Source organism: Ananas comosus, linkage group 1, assembly GCF_001540865.1.
Source record: "Ananas comosus cultivar F153 linkage group 1, ASM154086v1, whole genome shotgun sequence".
Lineage (NCBI taxonomy): Eukaryota > Viridiplantae > Streptophyta > Magnoliopsida > Poales > Bromeliaceae > Ananas > Ananas comosus.
Window position 1 is genome coordinate 15,991,746 of NC_033621.1, and position 19,627 is coordinate 16,011,372.

Genomic DNA, 19,627 nt, shown 5'->3' on the forward strand with positions numbered 1-19,627 from the left:
TCAAAAGCAATTTTTGAAGTTACATTACCCACAAACACTGCTGTCTACATACAATCATTTAATATAAATAAAAGGAGAAGAGGTAAAACACGCCTTGCCGACAATTAGTGAAAAGCATCATTAATTCCGGTAAAATTACATAAAGAGAAATTCCAATAAGACGATCACAAAATTTTGATGTTATATGAATGTTTAATAAGACAGAAATTGCCCGTAAAACGTCCATCCTTTCAGTTTCCTCCATCTATCAGCTGATCTAAATCTTTTTCAGCTTCCGAGATGATATTCAGCTCTTCCATTAGAGAGTTGAGCTTCTTCATGTCTTCTTCTTGAACACTCTGTGGTGCTTTCTCCTTGTAGCCTGAAGCATTTATCTTCTGCGATAGAATAGACTGCTGCCTGCATAAGCATTAGAGAAGCATTACACTACAAAAGTAGGCAATATAAAGCTGAAAAAATGCATCTAAGGACTGATTGGTCCCAGAAGTGCAGCTAAAGTATAACTTTTTGAAAAGGCCAAAAACATAAAAAGTCAAAGCTTCTTCTCTGTGGACATAGGAGCAAGTTTCGGCTTTCACAACCACCCAGAAGCTCCAGAAAATTCAAGTTATCAACATCTAGGGTTTCCCTTCTGGAAAAAGTAAATCATGTTTTCAGTAGCCAGTATGTAGGCAACATCTCAAAGGAACAAGCTAATGCATTCAGATAGTAGTTAGTTCTATCTATAAGGAACTTGGAAGAAGGTTGTTCCTTTCTTTATTCCCTTATATAAATTAATAAATAATTAAATATATTTATATAAAGTATTATTTCTACTATAATATATTTTTATTACAATCTTATTACATACTAGATTTTTTAGTAAGTATAATTTCTATCATATTATAATAATATACATAGCACTGTAAAGCATATAAATTAAAATTTATATTACATAACATAAATTGTACAATATAATATTATACATTATTACATATAATATAGATATTAGAGAAATTTTATATAAAAATTTTAATTTTATACCATAAAATTTTATTATACTTAGATAAAGTATAAAGTTTGAATTTTTAATGTACATTATGTATATTATTCTATAGAAGTTATTGGGTACTTTAGTTTTTTAAATATGTACAGACACTGTTCTTGTGACACCCCAATAGTCCCACATCGGATGGGAATGGGGTTGTCATTGAGTTTATAAGAGACTTAGACACTAGTAATAATAACTGGGCTTAAGCATTTTGGGCTGTTGGCTGGGCCCAACGAGTTATTATTGCTAGTGGGCTGGGTCGTTACATTTGGTATCAGAGCCGGTTCACCAGCTGGACATGTGTGGCGAGTCTCGGCTGAGTCAGGGTATGGATGACGGGCTAGCGAGACGAGTCTCACATCGCCTCGTGATCTTGGGCTGTGCGTGTGATTAGACTGACGAGGACGTCAGGGCCTTAACGGGGGGAATCTGTGACACCCCAATAGTCCCACATCGGATGGAAATGGGATTGTCATTGGGTTTATAAGAGACTTAGACACTAGTTTTGGGCTGTGGTTGGGCCCAACGAGTTATTATTGCTAGTGGGCTGGGTCGTTACAGTTCTTCACTTCTTATGCAAACGTTATTAACGATATCCATGAGAATATCCTTGAGGGCAACCAAATGCAAATTTATAGTCGTTCTAGCTTATACTATGATATCTCTTATTCTCGGGGACGAGAAGTTATCCTCCAGAATTTACCAAATGCAGTCTCTGAAAATAAAGTGACCACCCACCGCATGGTTAAGAGAACTTCCAACTATTAACACAGATTTGTGGATACAAAGTGCCTCAAGCCCACAACACTGAAGATCTTTCCAGATCGTGCCTCAAAAGATCTATCCAGAGTGCTGGAAATATTCTATTCTTCTCTTTTTTCTTTTTTTTTTTAAGAATTGTTACGGAAGCTCTATAGGGTTACTAAAGTTCGAGAAAGAACATTTCTAACACTTCTCGAAGGTTTATTATCTTTGGGTGCAGAAAAGATAACATTATAAAAGAAACAGATCGGGAGCAACCTGCACTAGTTATAAGAGCAAGACTTCATGACCTCCTTTATAAAGGATATAAGATAAATTTGCTGAAGAAAAGCATTATTGTCATCTCATTTAGAAGAAACTAATATCAGTTCATAGGGCAAAAAAAGAAATTGTCTGCCCAATTTAAATCTAGTTGTAAAACTCACTTGTGGATATCTTCTCTCTTTTTCCTGAGCTTTTCGCGCTCAGCTTCTGCATTAAGAGCACCTTGAAGTTGAAGGTACACTGATAGATTTTCATTCACCACATCAATTGCACACCCAGCTGGAGGAGCGTCATCCTCAGTAAGGATCTACACAAATTTAATCAAAAGATCATACGATACTTCACTACAAAAAGAAAGCAGCAAAAGATGAGTAAAAACTTTACAGAACACATACCACAGTGATCACACTGATTACTATAGTACAGATAGATCCAATTCTAATGTTAGGTTAAGAGTACTGAGGGATAGAATTCATTTGGCCAAATATGTTACTGCTGCATTTTATTTCAGATGAATATGGCAAAACTGAAGGCATTTCGGGGGTGTTTGGCCTAGCTTTTAAAAAGCGCTTCTGGGCTGAAAAGTGATTTTCGGCTCAATAGAGCGTTTGGCAACTCACTTTTAAAATATGATTCTACTTTTTAGAATCAGAAAACTGATTTTGAAAGCCCCAGAATCAGAAGCAGAAAAAAGCTGCTTCTTGAAATCTGATTTTGATTTTGGATTTAAACTTCAAATTTTTATTTTTATTTTTATTTTAATTTCAATACTTAAATTTAAATTTAATTTTAAATTTCAATTTTCAGATTCATTTTTGAATTTTTAAATTTTAAATTTTGAAAAATAGATTTCAAACTTTAAATTTTAAATTTTAATTTTAAATTTCAAATCTCAAATTTCAAATTTAAGATAAAATTTAAAATTTGACATTTTAGATTTTAAAATTTAAATGTAAATATTTAAAATTTTTAAATTTTAAATTATAATATTTAATCTTCAAATTATAAATTTCGAATTTTTAAAATTTAAATTTTTAATTTTTAAATTTTAAATTTTAAATATTCAAATTTTAAATTTCATAATTATTTTAAATTTAAAATTTAAATTTAAAATTTAAAATTTAAAATATATTTTTAAATATTAATATTTTATATTTTATAATTCATAATTATTTATATTTTTACATTTAAGTTTTAAATTTTAAATTTTAAATTTCAATTTTTAAATTTAGATTTTAAATATTTTAAACTTTAAATTTTTAAAATTTTAAATAATTTTTTAAATTCAAATATCAAATTTTAAATTTCGTACAATTTTGAAATTTAAAAATTTTAATTTTAATTCAAATTTAAATTTAGATTTTAAATTATTTTAAAATAAAATTTAATAAAAATATTAATTTATGTAAACATAAAAAAAAATTTGCCAAACAGCTTTTCAAAATCACTTCAGAAAAATCACTTTTATCTAAACTCCGCCAAACGCTCTATAACTTTTAACCAAAATCACTTCTCCAAACCAAAATCAGTTTTTCAGAAATCACTTTTCAGAAGCTAGGCCAAACAGGCCCTTTCAATTGCTCAAAATAGTGAACAGAACAAACTATAGCAACCCCTCTTTTTGTATTTGACCAAGCACAGAATAATATAATTCAGCGTCTGCTGAACTATATGACATAAGTGTCCCACATTTATACTCCCAACAAGCTTGTTGGGCACCCAGCTAATTGGGGCAATGCAGGAGAGTACAAGTACTATGTCATAGTAACATCTGACTATAACGTCTAACCATTTGACATCAAACTGGGCTGGATTAAAGATATTGGAATAGCCAACTAGATAGACACTGCCTCAGCACTCCAACTAAGGTAATGCTCGTTTTTAACAACACTTAGATTAGCCTGTCTTAGGATTGTAACAGTGCGTTTTCACTTTGCAATCCATAATGAGTTTAGGCATATATAGAAATAGACTCTCTTTCATACTGCCTCAAATTGTGTAAAATTCATATAAGTACTATAGGGAACAATCACCGCTATCCAACTCCTGGTGAATGCCTATAGCACATGAATCATTATGATGCAAAAATCTTTTAAATTCTGATCACGTAAAAGCATGAAAATGGCAATGATTACAGATTAGACTTATTATACAGATAAAGACAGAACCTTCAGAGATGATATAGAAGCAAGAGTCACAATCTGGAACTCATTACTTCTCATGATGGCAGCAATATCACTTCCTCGGCAAAGAGCAAAAGATGGATATCTGTCGAGAAAATAGAGAGGAAAAGTTAATACTGCAAGAAAATGCCAAATGTGAGTTTGACAATTTGTTTAGGATCAGGTCTATCATAATGTCCACCTTTCATTTTTATCATTTGCTGGGCGAAGAGATCTTAGCTTTCTCACGGTGCCTATAACAATCTCCATCTCACTTTCAATCTGCTCATTTGTCCATTCCTGTTCATGACAACAAATTTAATACACAAAAACACTGTGTAGATTGCATACGGCATCCTCCACTTTTTTGCGTAGTGTCAACGTGGTCTCAAGACTCCCAACCTTACAATTGTTGCAAATCCTAACATTTCAGTTTTATTCACCAACAAAACCAGAAAAAGATGTACACATAATCATCATATAATTGCCACCTAAGTTTTTGGGCTTCTTATATTGTGATCACATCGATATTTCCATCCAATTCAACCAAAACAAAAAGATTATGATTGCAAATGAACACAAACATTAAAGACCAAACTGTTACCAATTGAAAGGTTAGCGGCAAGAATTTAAGTGCCATGGCACAGAGTCGTGCCGGAAACTTGCCACACGTGGTGCGTGCTGAGCCATGCCGATGCGTGCCGGTAACAAAAAATTTATGTGTGCCGACACATAATAGCATGAAATATTTATTTTCTTTAATAACAAAATATTCTAACGGTTTATTATGTATTTTTATCACATCTTTTGAACTTTATTGAGAAAATTACTTATAATTTAAAGAATAAAGGGTTTTGAACTGCGCCATCGGCATGGGGATTGTATCATGCGATATCTTGTTGGCACGATACAGTACAGTAGATACGGCTCGTGCCAATGGGCACTTAAATCCTTGGTTGGCGACCAAATTGAAGCCTCTCAAAATATCGGGGAAGATTCGCCTCTCAAAATATCAGAGAATTTCAAGAAAATGGACTAAGAAATAGAAGATCAAAGATTTTCACCTCTCGAATAGAAGGGTACTCTGATATCATTATAGAATCTTTCCTGCAAGTGTCTGCCGCCTGAGGAAGCCGCTGCCACAGCTCTTCTGTAACAAACGGCATGAATGGATGTAGAAGACGCAAACCAGTATCTAAACATATCCACAAAGCATCTCTAGAAGCTTCTCTAGCAGACTTAAACTCTTCTGGATCATTAAAGAAGAAGGGTTTGATAGCCTCAATGAAAACATCACAAAGTTGGAATTGCCACCATGAGTATACAGCTGTAGTTGCATCAGAAAACTTGTATGATTCTAAAGATGATACAGTTTTGGCCACAGCTTTATTGAGAACAGATAGAACCCATTTACACACAAATGGCATTGAATGCACCACTATAGTTGAGGGGGGTGTATAGTTATCCCCTAGCTTGCCCATGGCGAATCTTATGGCATTCCACAACTTATTGCACCATTGCCTGTACCCCACTACTCTTAATACATCGAGGTTTATTTTGTCGGACTGAAACAGGCAGATAAGCACAAAAAATTAGTTAGTGTGACCAAAAGAGATACAAGTAAAAATATTTATGTACGTATAAAAACCTGCAAAATCTGCATCTTTGTTGGGCTTCAACAACTTTTTTATTTGTATGACCCTTAATTACAAAATTGCCTCTCTTTTAATAACTTTTACCCATAAGCATTTTGTACGAAACTACACTTTTCGAGGGGTCTTTATGAATACTCACGGTTTATAGGGATTTATTCATAAATAGAAAATTTGGTGGGCATATATATATTTATAGGCCCCTAATCAAAATGAAAAGTAGATCAAGTGGATACAAGAGATAACCTGAGCAGTGTAAGCAATGAGGGCAAAACGGAGGGCATCAGCACCACATTCAGCAATACCATTTGGGAAATCCTTTTTCTGCCCTTCTTTTGCAGTGGCTAATTCATTTGGATCCAAGTTACCCTCTTCTAGCCGTTTGTGGAGGCCTTCTAGTGATATGCCATTTATTACTTCGAGGGGATCAACAACATTGCCTAGAGACTTGGACATCTTCCGGCCATGCGCGTCACGAATCATGGGGTGCAAATAAANTTGGGAAATCCTTTTTCTGCCCTTCTTTTGCAGTGGCTAATTCATTTGGATCCAAGTTACCCTCTTCTAGCCGTTTGTGGAGGCCTTCTAGTGATATGCCATTTATTACTTCGAGGGGATCAACAACATTGCCTAGAGACTTGGACATCTTCCGGCCATGCGCGTCACGAATCATGGGGTGCAAATAAACCTGAGTAAATGCAAATTTTAGTATTGATGGTTTATTGACAACATGACATGCACAATTCCAACACTAAACAAAAAAAACAAACCTAATAGTCTTCACAGACAATATTGGTCTACTAAGTTACTAACAACCCTCATAAATTCACTATCTTTTTTCAGGTACCTAAGATAAATCTGCAAAAAATTTTATGACTTCATAAAGTCACGTACAAAACCAAATTGGACGTGGCATTTTATTTCAGACAATTGACTAACAAAATGTACAAACTTTAAGACCTAAATTGTAAATTTGAAACTCCAAGGACGTACTTAAAAATTCAGTATAACTAATTATACCTTTCTAAATGGCACATCACCACCAAGTCTCATACCAAGCATCACCATCCGAGCGACCCAGAAGAAGAGAATATCATGCCCAGTCTCAAGGAGAGAAGTAGGATAGAATGCCCTAAAATCAGCTGTATCATCTGGCCAACCAAGTACCGATAATGGAAAGAGACCAGAAGAAAACCACGTGTCTAATACATCAGGATCTTGATTGATTTGGAATTTCCTTCCTGAAAACCTCTCTTTTGCCTCCGAAAGCGCTTCCACCTCGTTTCTTGCAACCACCCAGTGGTTATTATAAGAACCCGTGTCTTTAAGCTGGTCATCTTCCATAGTCACGTACCAAGCAGGAATTCGATGACCCCACCAAAGCTGCCTCGAAATGCACCAATCCCGAATATTTTCCAGCCACCTGCATTATCAAAAAGGTTTTGAACCAGATTAATTATTTAGCAAACTGTTTGGCCCGATTTGTAGAGCAGGTTCCAACTTATCCACTCCGAAAAACAAAAGATCAGCGTTTGGCAAGAAAAGACAACTATTTAGAAATTTTGGTGCGGCAATATGCTGAAATGAGCTATTATAACCCCAGAATCAGAAGCTTCATTTGATTCTGCTTCTGCTGCAGAGGGTAGATCTCAAGGAAGAGAGCAACAAAAAAAAAAAAACCAGGTGACTTCTCAAACAGCTTTAGTCAACAACACTTAACCAGAAGTGAAACCAAATAGGACCTTAATTAGAAGTTATCTTAGAATATAAGTTATTACAGGATAAAGTTCAGTGAGGGGAGAAAATAACTATACCGGTACCAATCTTGCTCATACTGCTGTGGAATAATCTCAATTTTCTTGCACCTTACTGCTTCAAGAGCTTGCTTCGCCATACTGTCACAACTGACAAACCACTGTGGCTTAATCATTGGCTCTACTACATCATTACTCCTCGAACAAATGCCAAGGTTCATTTCATTCTTCCGAGAACCCCTGTATAAACCCTGATTCAAACAAGTTCTTGTCAACAGCATTTGGAAATATTACAATGGTCATATGTGAGGTATTATAGAACAAATAGAATTGGGTCGATGGCAATTTTAGTATAAAATATGCAGTGATACCTTTGCCTGCAATGCCTCAGTAACAGCTACACGAGCTTTAAAACGTGGCATTCCTTCAAAATCCAAGCCTCCATTACTATTTATATTCCCTTCGTCAGTAAAAATATTAATAAAATCAAGCTTATGCCTTTTCCCTACTTCAAAATCGTTCGGATCATGAGCAGGTGTAATCTGCAGCAGGAAGAGAACCCGAACCACACAAAAGAAGATACAGAAATTACCAAATGCAACAAATAAAAGAATGTTGAGATAATTAAATATAACTCCTTTAAAATTATCTTAACTCACAAACAAATCCCTCTAAAATATGAACTTTGATATATGCCCTTCAAAATCTTAATTTCTTACATAATACCCTCGTGCTCATACAGCATTTTGCAAGAAACAACACTTGCGAGGGATATGTAAGAGTATTCAGAGTTTAATCTATGAAAAAAAAAAGTTTTTTCAGAGATATCTATGCAGAAATGCCAAAAATAGAAAAGTGATGGAAGTAAAGGAGTTTATTAAATTGAATTTAAAATATATATATAAATCTCTCACTACTTGAAAAGAATGCTTACCTTGACAGCCCCAGTTCCAAAAGTAGGATCCACAAGCTCATCATCACATATAATTGGAAGTCTCCTCCCATTGAATGGGTGGATTGCATATTTTTCATGTAGATGTTTATATCTCTCATCTTTCGAATGAATAGCTATTGCAGTATCACCAAGCATTGTCTCTATCCTGGTTGTAGCAACTATAATCTCACCCAATCCTCCTTCAAGAGGATAAGCAAATGATGTCAATACACCAAACAGAACTGGACGGTCATAACCAGGAACTTTTAACAAAGTTTCTTCTTTAATTTCTTTATAGTCAACCTGCAAATATGTACTTAAATGTAAAATCAATTCTTACTAAAAGAAATACAAAATTCTTCATTGTTCTAATAAATGTTTTATTAAATATAAGTCATTCTGTACCTCAATATCAGATATTGCTGTTCGTAAGGTGCAGTCCCAATTAACAAGGCGGTTATCCCTTCACACACAAGAAAGTAAAAATGAGAGCTACAGAAAAGAGAGAAAGCAAACACTATATAGTTAATCTAAGAATAAGAATAGAGCAGTAAAGAAGTGAAATCAGGAACATCAAGATAAAAGGGCTTGATCAAGCTACCCAACACCTCAATATTCAAGAAGAAGAATGACAAAAGTTCTTCTACAGTCTAAAATATTAAGCAAAAAACCTTAAGATCAATGTAGTCAAGCCGACCTGTAAATTAAACCTTCTTTGTATAGCCTAACGAAAGCCTCGGTAACTGCATTTGATCTCTTCTGATCCATTGTGAAACACTGATTCACAAATTGAGAAAATGTATACAATATCAGAAACTTTCATGAAAAGGAAAGGATGTGTTTATCACTAGCACTATGCTGCTTTCTTAGCTGAGAGATAAATAATAGTAAAATGGATTTGACCTCACGGGACCAGTCAAGTGAAGCTCCAAGTCGACGTTCTTGAGTTAATATTGTGCCGCCATATTGGTTTTTCCACTTCCAGACCTATCAAGCATTCATGCAAGAAACAAAACAAGTGAATCAAAACTAAATCATTTTTAAGAAAAGAAACAAGCAAGTTTCTTATACGGATAAAAAGATTACATATTTGTACCACAGTACCAGTATTCAGAGAAACAAAATGTAATATATATACAAAGCACTCACTTCAGACAGGAAGTTCTCACGTCCAATATCATGCCTGGTTAATTTTCTTTCACGCATTAGCTTCTTCTCTACGACAACCTGGGATATGCACCAAAAAACACAGAGAAATGAACACCAACATTGATAAAAGTTCTTAACGAAGCTAAGTACTAATATAGTCTTACTGATAAAAATTACTGTAACCATAATGAGCAAAGCCTACCACTACACCCAATTAAACAGGGAACAACTGCAAAAACGCAGTACATGGTTCAACATCTAGACGAAAACCAGTAGGCAAGAGTTACAATAAGCACAAAATGGTACTGGACGGCATGGTGGCACGGGCCGTGCCAATGTCTGCACAGGCCCCGGTGCCACGCCACTCGCACACCGGCACGGGTTTGGCACGTTTTTTTTTTATTTTGTTCACATAATGTTAGCTTTTTAAGATACTTTAAGATTTGTAACGCATATAAACTTGATCGAAGTTATACCTCTCATTCACTCCAAGTTGAAATAGTCGTACACAACTCATGATAGTACATAAACGCTTATATAAGACTAATAGTTAACAACATATAATGTTATAGATAATTTAAAATGTCCAAATCATTACTCCAAAGTCTAAACTATATATTTTTCATTAACAGTATTACATTGAGTGTCTAGGTGGATCATACTGATAATTATCATCATCGGCAACTAGATTGATCCCTTGATAGTAGACCCATGAGATAAAAAATAAGAATAATAAAAAGAAGTAAAAAAACTAAAAAAATTAACACAAGATCAAAACTTTTTTAATGAACATCCATGAAGAAACTTAGGAATCCTAGATTAACAAATTCTCACAGTACATGATAATAAATGGCCAAAGAAAGCCTAAAAATCCTAGATCTGTATCAAGAACAAGCTTAATGTTAAAAAGTTTTACATTGAAAGTTGAAACTTCTTCGAGTGCATCAACATCTCTTATTTTTTCAGGGTTTTTTGAGGATTTCTTAAGTTTTCTTGAGGAAATAAGAAAGAAAGAAAGAGGAGATCTCTTTCTCTCTAAAATTTAAAAACTTCCAATGAGTACAAATAAAAAAGACCAAAAGTGGTCTTTACTACTTGTACTCATTATCAGGGGTTCTTTTGATCATCAAAGAACCTCTTTTGACCCCTCAAATAAAAAATGAGCAAATAGACCCCCGTTAACCCGTGCCGGTTCGGCACAGAGCGATACGAGGGTAGCAAGCTGCAATACAGCGTGATACACGGTCGACACGCCTGCGATAAGGGGCAGCACGCCCACACCTTTTGGGTGCCGGGCGGCACGGACCCCTACCACGTGCTGGCACGCCACCAGCACGGTACGGGCACAGGCTGCATGGCCCCGTGCCAAAGAATATTAATATCCCATGCTGCATATATAATCAGCAATATCCTTTAAATCACTTCTCCCTAGGAAGCAAGATCTTTATATTTGCCAACGAAGGTCAAAAATAATATATAATCAAGCTTCACCAGGTATTTTGAGAAGAATCAAACCTGGGTTGCTATGCTAGCATGGTCCATTCCAGGCACCCACAAAGTGTTGTAACCTGACATTCTCCTCCACCTTATAATTGTATCCTGCATAATAGAAAGATATCAGATGCAATATAATTCAAGGAATTAGCAATTATACAGCAAATATAAATTGTAAATAATAATCAGGTACAGCAAAAAGAAATTCCGAAAATAAATACCTGTATGGCAGCAGTAAGCCCATGACCTATATGAAGGGCTCCTGTTACGTTCGGAGGCGGCAGAACCTACACATGGTATCATAGAAATCAACAAATCATGTAACTGGAAGGCAATTTTGTTCAAAGTACACAGTTATAAGTAAAATGCGAAAATATTGACAAAAGCATCGATGTTAAAAATCTAGGGATTAGGTTTGGCTACCAAAAGTTGGACAGAAACATCTACAGATGCTTCTTATTTAAGACTCAATGTTGTTTGGGCTTTAATGCTGAAAAATATCAATAGAAATTTCTGTGTAAGTCAATGATTAGTTTAGATTATTTAGTGATAGAAAGCATCATTTCTTCGTAATGGATATGGTAGGGACAGACTATAACTCATGTTTTTCCATTTTAGGTAGATTCATGCCATTCAGAAAACAAGTTGGCGACTTGGTGTAAATGTAACAAATAACCAAGTATTAAAGTGCCCATCAGCACGGGCCGTATCTACCGTGCCGTATTGTGCCAGCAAGATATCGACACGATACAGCCCCTGTGCCGATGGCACAACTCTATTCTTGAAATTAGTTAGTAATTTTCTCAATAAAGTTCAAAAGATTTGATAAAAATACGTAATAAATAATTAGCATATTTTGTTGCTAAAGAAAATAAATATTTCATGCCATTATGTGTCGACACACATATATTTTTTGTGACCGACACACATCGGCAAGGCCAGGAACGCACCGTGCCGTACCATGTCGGCAAGTTCCCAACATGACCCCATGCCACGGCACTTAAACCCCTGCAAATAACTATCAAATTATCAAGACACCTACAATTACAAAAGGTGGTTTTGAGCTGCTGTTGTCGGCCACAAAATAGCCTGATGCTTCCCACCACGCATACCACCTAAACAGCAAAAATATTTTTAAAAAATCAATACAATTCATATGTCATCTAGAAATTTCAGGGCGAGAAAATTTTGTTAAGAAATGTGGTGATGTACGATTTTTCTACAGCACTAGGACTATATTGCTTTGCCATTTGGTGCGAAAGAAGTTTCTTCTCTCCAGGAGGAGTCAATGGATCAACAAAATCCTCAGGATTCTCATCATCAGCATCTTTTTTCTTTTGCTTTTTTTCACTCTTCTTTGAGCCATCAGATGTCACTTGTGCCTAGTAAGCAACAAATTAAACACACAAGAACAATTAAATCATTCAGCCAGTGAATGTATTATGTATTATCTATATTAAAACTTCTTTTCTATACTCTAAAGTTAACACACTGAAAATCAACTACCTGGAGTCTGGCAGCTTCTTTTTGTTGAGCTTTTAGTTTCTTTTCTGCTTTCTCTTTTGCCTGCCCAGAAAATGAAGTAATACTAAACGAAAATGGGTGATAGGCAAGATTCTAGTAATAAATCCTCCAATATATATTTCAAGTTTCCATTGGCACTTGACATTTAATATAATTGATGCAAGATAATTAAGGAACGACAAAAGTCATGCAACCTCCAGCATACGGTGAGCTAAGCAAAATATATAAGTAATTCAGCTTCTTTCTTGGATGTTAAATAAATGCTAAATCCACGAAGTATTAAGAACCATTTAGTTTGCTCAAATCAATTTTTGGTTTAATATCAAAACATACAAAATGACAGTATGGCACAGAGCCACAGACAGAATAAAAGATCCAGATAAAAGCATAGACATTATGATGACAACTTCCAGAGCTTCTACTTATACCAAAATATAAAAACAAGACAAGACAAGATAAACAGTCAACCTTTTGATCCTTCTTCATTTTCCTTTCCAATTCTTTATCGTCCAGCTGCATATGGCATAAAAAGATTGTCAAAATGCAAAACTCAAGCCAGTTCCTATAAGATATTTTTTTCAGGAAAAAAAAAAAAAGGCAATCTTCCTAAGCAGTATCACAGCTTCCCTAAATTCATAAAAGTTAGTTGGCAGAATACCATTTCATTGATTAAAAGAGTCTTATGAAAAATCAATTGTCAATACCTTAAAGGGAAAATATTGAATCCAGTAAATAAGAAAAATGGCGATAGTCAATCAGTTGATAAAATGAATAATTATTTATACAGGCTTTACATTTGTAGTACTAAAACAGACATGATTAGGCCATCATATCAACAGGGATAATAGATCAACTTGAGCTAAATGCGGTCATGGCTGGTTAGATATTATCACCAGCACCCTCCCAAAAAATACTTGCCCTATTGTTTAATACACGAGTAAAAATTTAGGTGCGGATCACTATTTAAATTCAAATATCTAATTCGAACAACCATTTCTCACCACCTTCTTGAGAAGAATGCCGAAAAATGAAATCTGAAATGCTTTGAAAAGTTTAAGAATATTTAGAAATGTCATAAAATCTATCAGTTCGACGAACTTTGGCCTCCAAAATAATCTTTAACAACTATCAACAGTGTTCTACATACTACAGATAAAACATCTCATTACGCTTATTCTCAAACATACAGGTTATCAAGTATGAAAACAATTCGGTGTTCTAATCAAATAATGCCAGTTAACTGATATCTTAAAACACCAAGAAAATTAATTTATACAACTAATTAGGAGATATACTTGTACAATGCTCTATAGGATGCTTCGACATCCGCCATCATTAAATTTTTAGTAACTTTTTCAGATTTATGTATAATGACTATGTCAGAGGTAACAACATGGTAAAGATTTAACCAAGTTTATTTTTTTTGTAAGCACAAACCTTTCCCTCCAATGCTTTTCCTTCATCTTCAGGCTGCAAAATCAAATAATTTCAATTATACTTAGTCCGTTGATTGTACCATACATATATACAATAAACAAACACACAGAATGTGCTGAATATAACAATTTTTTTAAAAAAAGAAAAAAAAACTTCTTTTTGAATGTTATACACCTCTAAAGCTTCTTGGACTTGAACTCTTGACATCTTATTCAACAGATAAATATAATTTTTAAAATTGGGAATTTTACTTAAAATTAATATATAATTCTTTCCCCTGCATAAAATGCAACTATCAAATACTTCAAAATGAAACACATGCAAATTTTATTTAAAATAAAAAAAAAAAACAATCTTTTGAATGCTGTAAGCCCCTACAACTTCCCTTGCCATTATTCAAACAGATAAAAACAATCTTAAAATTGGGAATTTTACATATAATCATCATCAAAATCTATACTTTTTTCCCCCCTTGCATGAGATGCAACTATCAAATACTTCAAAATGAAACACTTACAGGAGCCATGATGGAACCGCCCAGGTTGGAATAGTAAATAAACTCCAAACCTAAACCAAAAAATTAACAACAACATAATTAGATCACCAAGCTAACTTCAGTTAAAGATATGGTTCAAAATATCGACTTGTATACCCCGAAAATTTGAAAGAAAAAAAATGTCCTGCCCCAGGCCCTTTTTGGAAAGCTAATTTTTGAGAAAATCCGTCCAATTTGAAAACAGAGTTGCTAAAAAGCGTATAATTCTTTTTTTTTTGTAAACCTTGCCCGAGACATTCCCGCTACACGCACAAGGTATTCTCTGTCCATGCAGACAAAATCTCCCCTATACATGCACGGCGTCGGAGAACAGGTATACAATCACAAGCAACCAGAGCAAAGTAATTTAATTATATAACTCCTAATAAATCCAAACCATAGTCCAGAATCCATTAAACCACTACCAAAGGAAAACCCAAGTGTCATCACTAATTCAATACTACATGACTAAAACACCAAACCTCCCAATGAAGATAATCACAATAAACAGGAATAGGTTCAAAACGAAGTCCACAGGAATAGGTTAAAAACAATAGGATGAGAAACATATAAATATGTTTCCTAGTGAGGGCAACCAGCCGACGAGGGCAAGCCGAACTCACTGGCAAACAAAGAAGTACGATAAGCGAAGTAACTATAAATGAGAAGTAATCAACCACAGTAGCAAATCTGGTTAGACAAATAGATATCATGAACTGAATACAAGAATAATGTCGCTACTGTAACATGAATCAAATGCTGAGCATGAAGGAGACAAATCAACCGCAATAGGAAGAACAATCAGTGAATAACCGTCATGACTAATCAAATAAGTGATACCACTTCTGTAACCAAGTCCTATGCTATCACAAGGAATATCAACTACAGTAGCACGACGAAGAATACAAAACATCATAACCCACGAACAATGGATGCCGCTACTGTAAACTAGACAACTACTGAATACCATGCATAACTCAAATAAAGATACCATGCATCGACTGGACGTGTAAGTAGTCCAAAAATCTACCCAATCACTGTGACCCGTCATAAAGACCTGGCCTAAACTCGCCCAATAGATCACAAGGACCAGAAATCAAGTACCAGTCCGGAGGGACACATCAACCCACACCCAAAGTCGCTAACTCTGTCTAAGCGCGGTGTATATCAAGTCTGGGGGTGAGAACTCAGGGTAGGAAACCCTGTCTATGAAATATCACCTCCCACTAGGCTGGCAACTGAAGTACCCTGGGTTAGAAACCATGTCTAAAACTCCTTCAGTGCCATAGAAGCTGTAATCAAATGTATATGCTCAAAACTCCAATAACCTAGACTCAACAGTCAAATCACTGTCCGTAGGCGACAATAGGAGCCAAGAGGTAATCACACTGGATGCCAATGAAAATACCAAAATCCAAACTCTCCGGGTCAATTAGCATGCTACACTAAATGAATATGCAGGGAAGATAAGGCTCCTACCCTGCTGCGAACAACAGCAACCCACGTGATACAAAATCGCACCCGAAATCGCTTGATTTCAGCATCTTGGGGTCCGGATAAGCCCCGAAGCATTCCGAACGACTCCAAAATTAATTTGGCCTTCCACGCTGTGAGACCCCAGATAGTCCTATATATAAGATATAATAGGGCTAAACTCTTAACCCGGCTTAAGCATTTTGGGTGGTGGCTAGACCCAAGAGGTTAAGAGAGTTAAGCATGCTAGGACGGGAGTAGTCCTAGGATGGATGACCCCCTGGGAAGTCGGGGCGTCACAGATGGTATCAGAGCCAATTACCAGCCGGAAGTGTGAGATGAGTCTCAGCTGAGCCAGGATCTGGATGACGGGCTAGCGAGACGAGTCTCACATCGCCTGGTACTTGTGAGTCTGAGCCTGACGAGGACGTCAGGGCTTAAAGGAGGGGAGATTGTGAGACCCCAGATAGTCCTATATATAAGATATAATAGGGCTAAACTCTTAACCCGGCTTAAGCATTTTGGGTGGTGGCTAGACCCAAGAGGTTAAGAGAGTTAAGCGTGCTAGGACGGGAGTAGTCCTAGGATGGGTGACCCCCTGGGAAGTCGGGGCGTCACACACGCTATCCCAAAACACTCACTTTTGAGTGTTGGGATAGCCGCACGCTAGGTGGTCCGATCCGAATGCGAAATCGCCAAAATTCGTTATCTCGGGTTACCAAAATTGCCATTTTTCGGCTTTGGAACCCGACCAGGATCACTCGCTGGTCCTCATTTCACACCAGCGACTACCCGACTAGCCCACCACGCTATTCTACCACTGCAACCAGCAGCAAACACCCGCTCCCAAACCGGAGCCCAAGAAACACACAAAAGTATGTTCCGAAACGCCGTTTTGGGCGTCAATCGCCGCGAGGTCCAAACCAAGGAATCCCCAGGCTTCGAACAACATGTACAAACACTCTAAAACCAAGCCCTTGCTGCCCGGAACGGAACAGCTACAACGCGAAAAGAATCACTGTGGCAATTCATCGAACGCCCGGCGCGCATAAAATTACTAAAGTAGTGTTTCGAGGCTTACCGTTGATCCCGCGGCTTGGAATCCAAGCAAGGGTACAGCCTGGAAAGTCTCGACGTGCCGGACACCGTGCTCCCTGTCCGGAGCATGCACGACAATCGAGGAGCACTGTGGAGCTTTTCCAAGTTTGGCGACCAAGTGGCTCTGGGAGTGGTGGGGGGGGGGGGGGGGGCAAAACTCAGCGACGGAGGGTCGCTGACAGAAACGGAGGTGGGCACACCGTTCAACAGATCAAGGGGATCACCGTGCTCACCTTCAAGTTAGTCGAGGAGCTTCGGATCGCCAGAAGCTGCGAACGGAGCAAAACCGTGCCTTATGCTGTCAAGCAGGGGGCACAGGGGCTACGACCGGCTGCCGGTGGCCTGCCGGCGGGCGCGACGGCTGGGGTTGGCCGCGGAGGGGGAGGGGAACCCCGTGCTCCCCTCGGCCGGCGGCAGGAAGCGACGGTGGCAACGGCGACGACGACGGCGCTTGGGGAGTTGCCTGCCCACATAAATGTTCCTCGGGTTCAGGTGGCTAGCCGAGCAAGGAGACGAGGGGCGACGGCGGCCGACCGATGGGGGGTCTCTGGACCGCACGGAGGCCGGCGGTGGCGGCGGAGAGCGGTGGCGTGCCGGATCCGGAGCCGCAACCCGAAGCCTCCACAACTGGGTCCAAGCCTTGGATCTGGGTAAGTGTAGGCCTCGCCCAGGCCGCCGAAGGATGGTCGCTGGACCTCCCAGAGGCCGGCGGCGAGGCTCCGGTGCGGCGCGGCCGGGTGTTAAGATGGCTTGGGCCCGATTGCAACTTAGAGAGAGAGTCCTCGACGGCCGGAGTTTCGCCGACGCCGGCGAAGCACAGAGGGGTGGCGGCGACTGTACGCAGGGAGAGGGAGAGCGGATTAGGGTTAATATGATATATGTATATATTATTATTATTATTATTATTATTATTATTATTATTATAGGCCAATTTGCATAAAAAATCTACTAGTTTTGTGCTTTTGTAAATTGAGCCATTTTTTTCGATTTTGCATATTCGGACCGGATTTTTAATAAACTGATAAAAATACCTTTATACCCGCCTCCGACCCCGCCGAAGCCGCACTGCGACCCTCTTTTTTTTCCTCTCCGACCCTACTCCACCGCCTCTACGGCCCTCCGCGACAATAACAAGGACGGTAACGCATTCTCTTCCTCCGCTTTTGCCCTCCACTTCTACTACAGCAGATTTTCTACCCGCCAAACAAACCCACCGTCCCCACTGCCGCTACTGGCGAGAAAGAGAAAGTGCTTCTCGGGGCCGGGAAGCTCGCCGGTGAGGTAAGGGACACGTGGCCCACCCACCTATCCCAGAGAACGGCGGCGAGCGCGGCCTCGACAGTGTCGAAGGAGATAAATGCATGGGAGAATCTCTGGATTAGTACTTTTGTTTGTTAAAAAAAAAAAAAAAAAAAAAAAAAAAAAACTAGAGAATAATAAAGAAAACCAGAGAAGAAGGAAGAAGAAGATGATGAATGTGCAATGTTAAGATTAAATTGCACTGTTTTAAAATATCATTGCACTATAATAGACGTAAGTTACACTCTTTTAAATATAAACTGCACCTTTTAAGATGAAAGTTATACTATTTAAAAGGAAGTTGTACTCTTTGAGAGATATTTATATTGATTCTCCATTTGTTGCACCCTTTAAGAGTAGATATTTACACTATTTTTTCTCTTGTTACACTATTTCTCCTCTTATTATACTATTTCTCCTGTTAAAGGGTGCAGTTTACACATCAACATATCAAAGGAGAAATAGTGCAACAAGAAAAGGAATAGTGCAACAAGAGAAGAAATAGTGCAAATATCTCATCTTAAAGAGTGCAACAAAAGGAGAAACAATATAAATATCTCTCAAAAAGTACAACTTTCGTTTAAAGAGTGTAACCTTACTCTTAAAGGGCAGTTTATATTTAAAAGAGTACAACTTACGTCCATAGTAGTGCAACGTTCTTTTAAAATAGTGCAACTTAAAACAGTGCAAATTCATCTTCTTCTTCCTTCTTCTCTGGTTTTCTTTATTATTCTTTAGTTTTTGGCCTTTTAGTTTTTTTTTTTTTTAACAAACAAAAGTACTAATGGAGAGATGCTCCAGTGCATTCCTCGCTCTCCTCGCCTCCGACACCGTCGAGGCTGCGCTCATTGCCGCCCTCTGGGGTAGGCGAGTAGGCCGCGTGCCCCTTTCCTCGTCGGTAAGCTTCTCGATGCCGAGAAGTGCTTTCTCTTTATCGTCGACAGCGGTGGTAGGAACGCGAGTTCCCAGAAGTGGGTTTGGTGGGTAGAAAATCCGCTACAGTGGAAGTGGTGGGCAAAGACAGAGGAAGAGGATGCGTTACAATCCTCGTTATTGTCGC

The 19,627-nt window shown here is 37.6% G+C and overlaps 1 protein-coding gene across 1 annotated transcript; it reads right to left on the reverse strand.

Moving 5' to 3' along the window:
- LOC109710649 (valine--tRNA ligase, mitochondrial 1-like) lies at positions 1–18,133 on the reverse strand. Its single transcript, XM_020233374.1, has 23 exons — positions 17,252–18,133; positions 14,680–14,729; positions 14,163–14,195; positions 13,194–13,238; positions 12,708–12,767; positions 12,414–12,583; positions 12,244–12,316; positions 11,423–11,488; positions 11,223–11,306; positions 9,708–9,785; positions 9,462–9,545; positions 9,256–9,335; positions 8,964–9,021; positions 8,559–8,861; positions 7,996–8,166; positions 7,685–7,875; positions 6,890–7,293; positions 6,117–6,367; positions 5,283–5,783; positions 4,421–4,518; positions 4,225–4,324; positions 2,218–2,363; positions 1–399 (listed from the first exon to the last, which is right to left on the reverse strand). The coding sequence occupies exons 2-23, from the start codon at positions 14,686–14,688 to the stop codon at positions 231–233; spliced, it is 3,174 nt and encodes a 1,057-aa protein (XP_020088963.1). The 5' UTR covers positions 14,689–14,729; positions 17,252–18,133; the 3' UTR covers positions 1–230.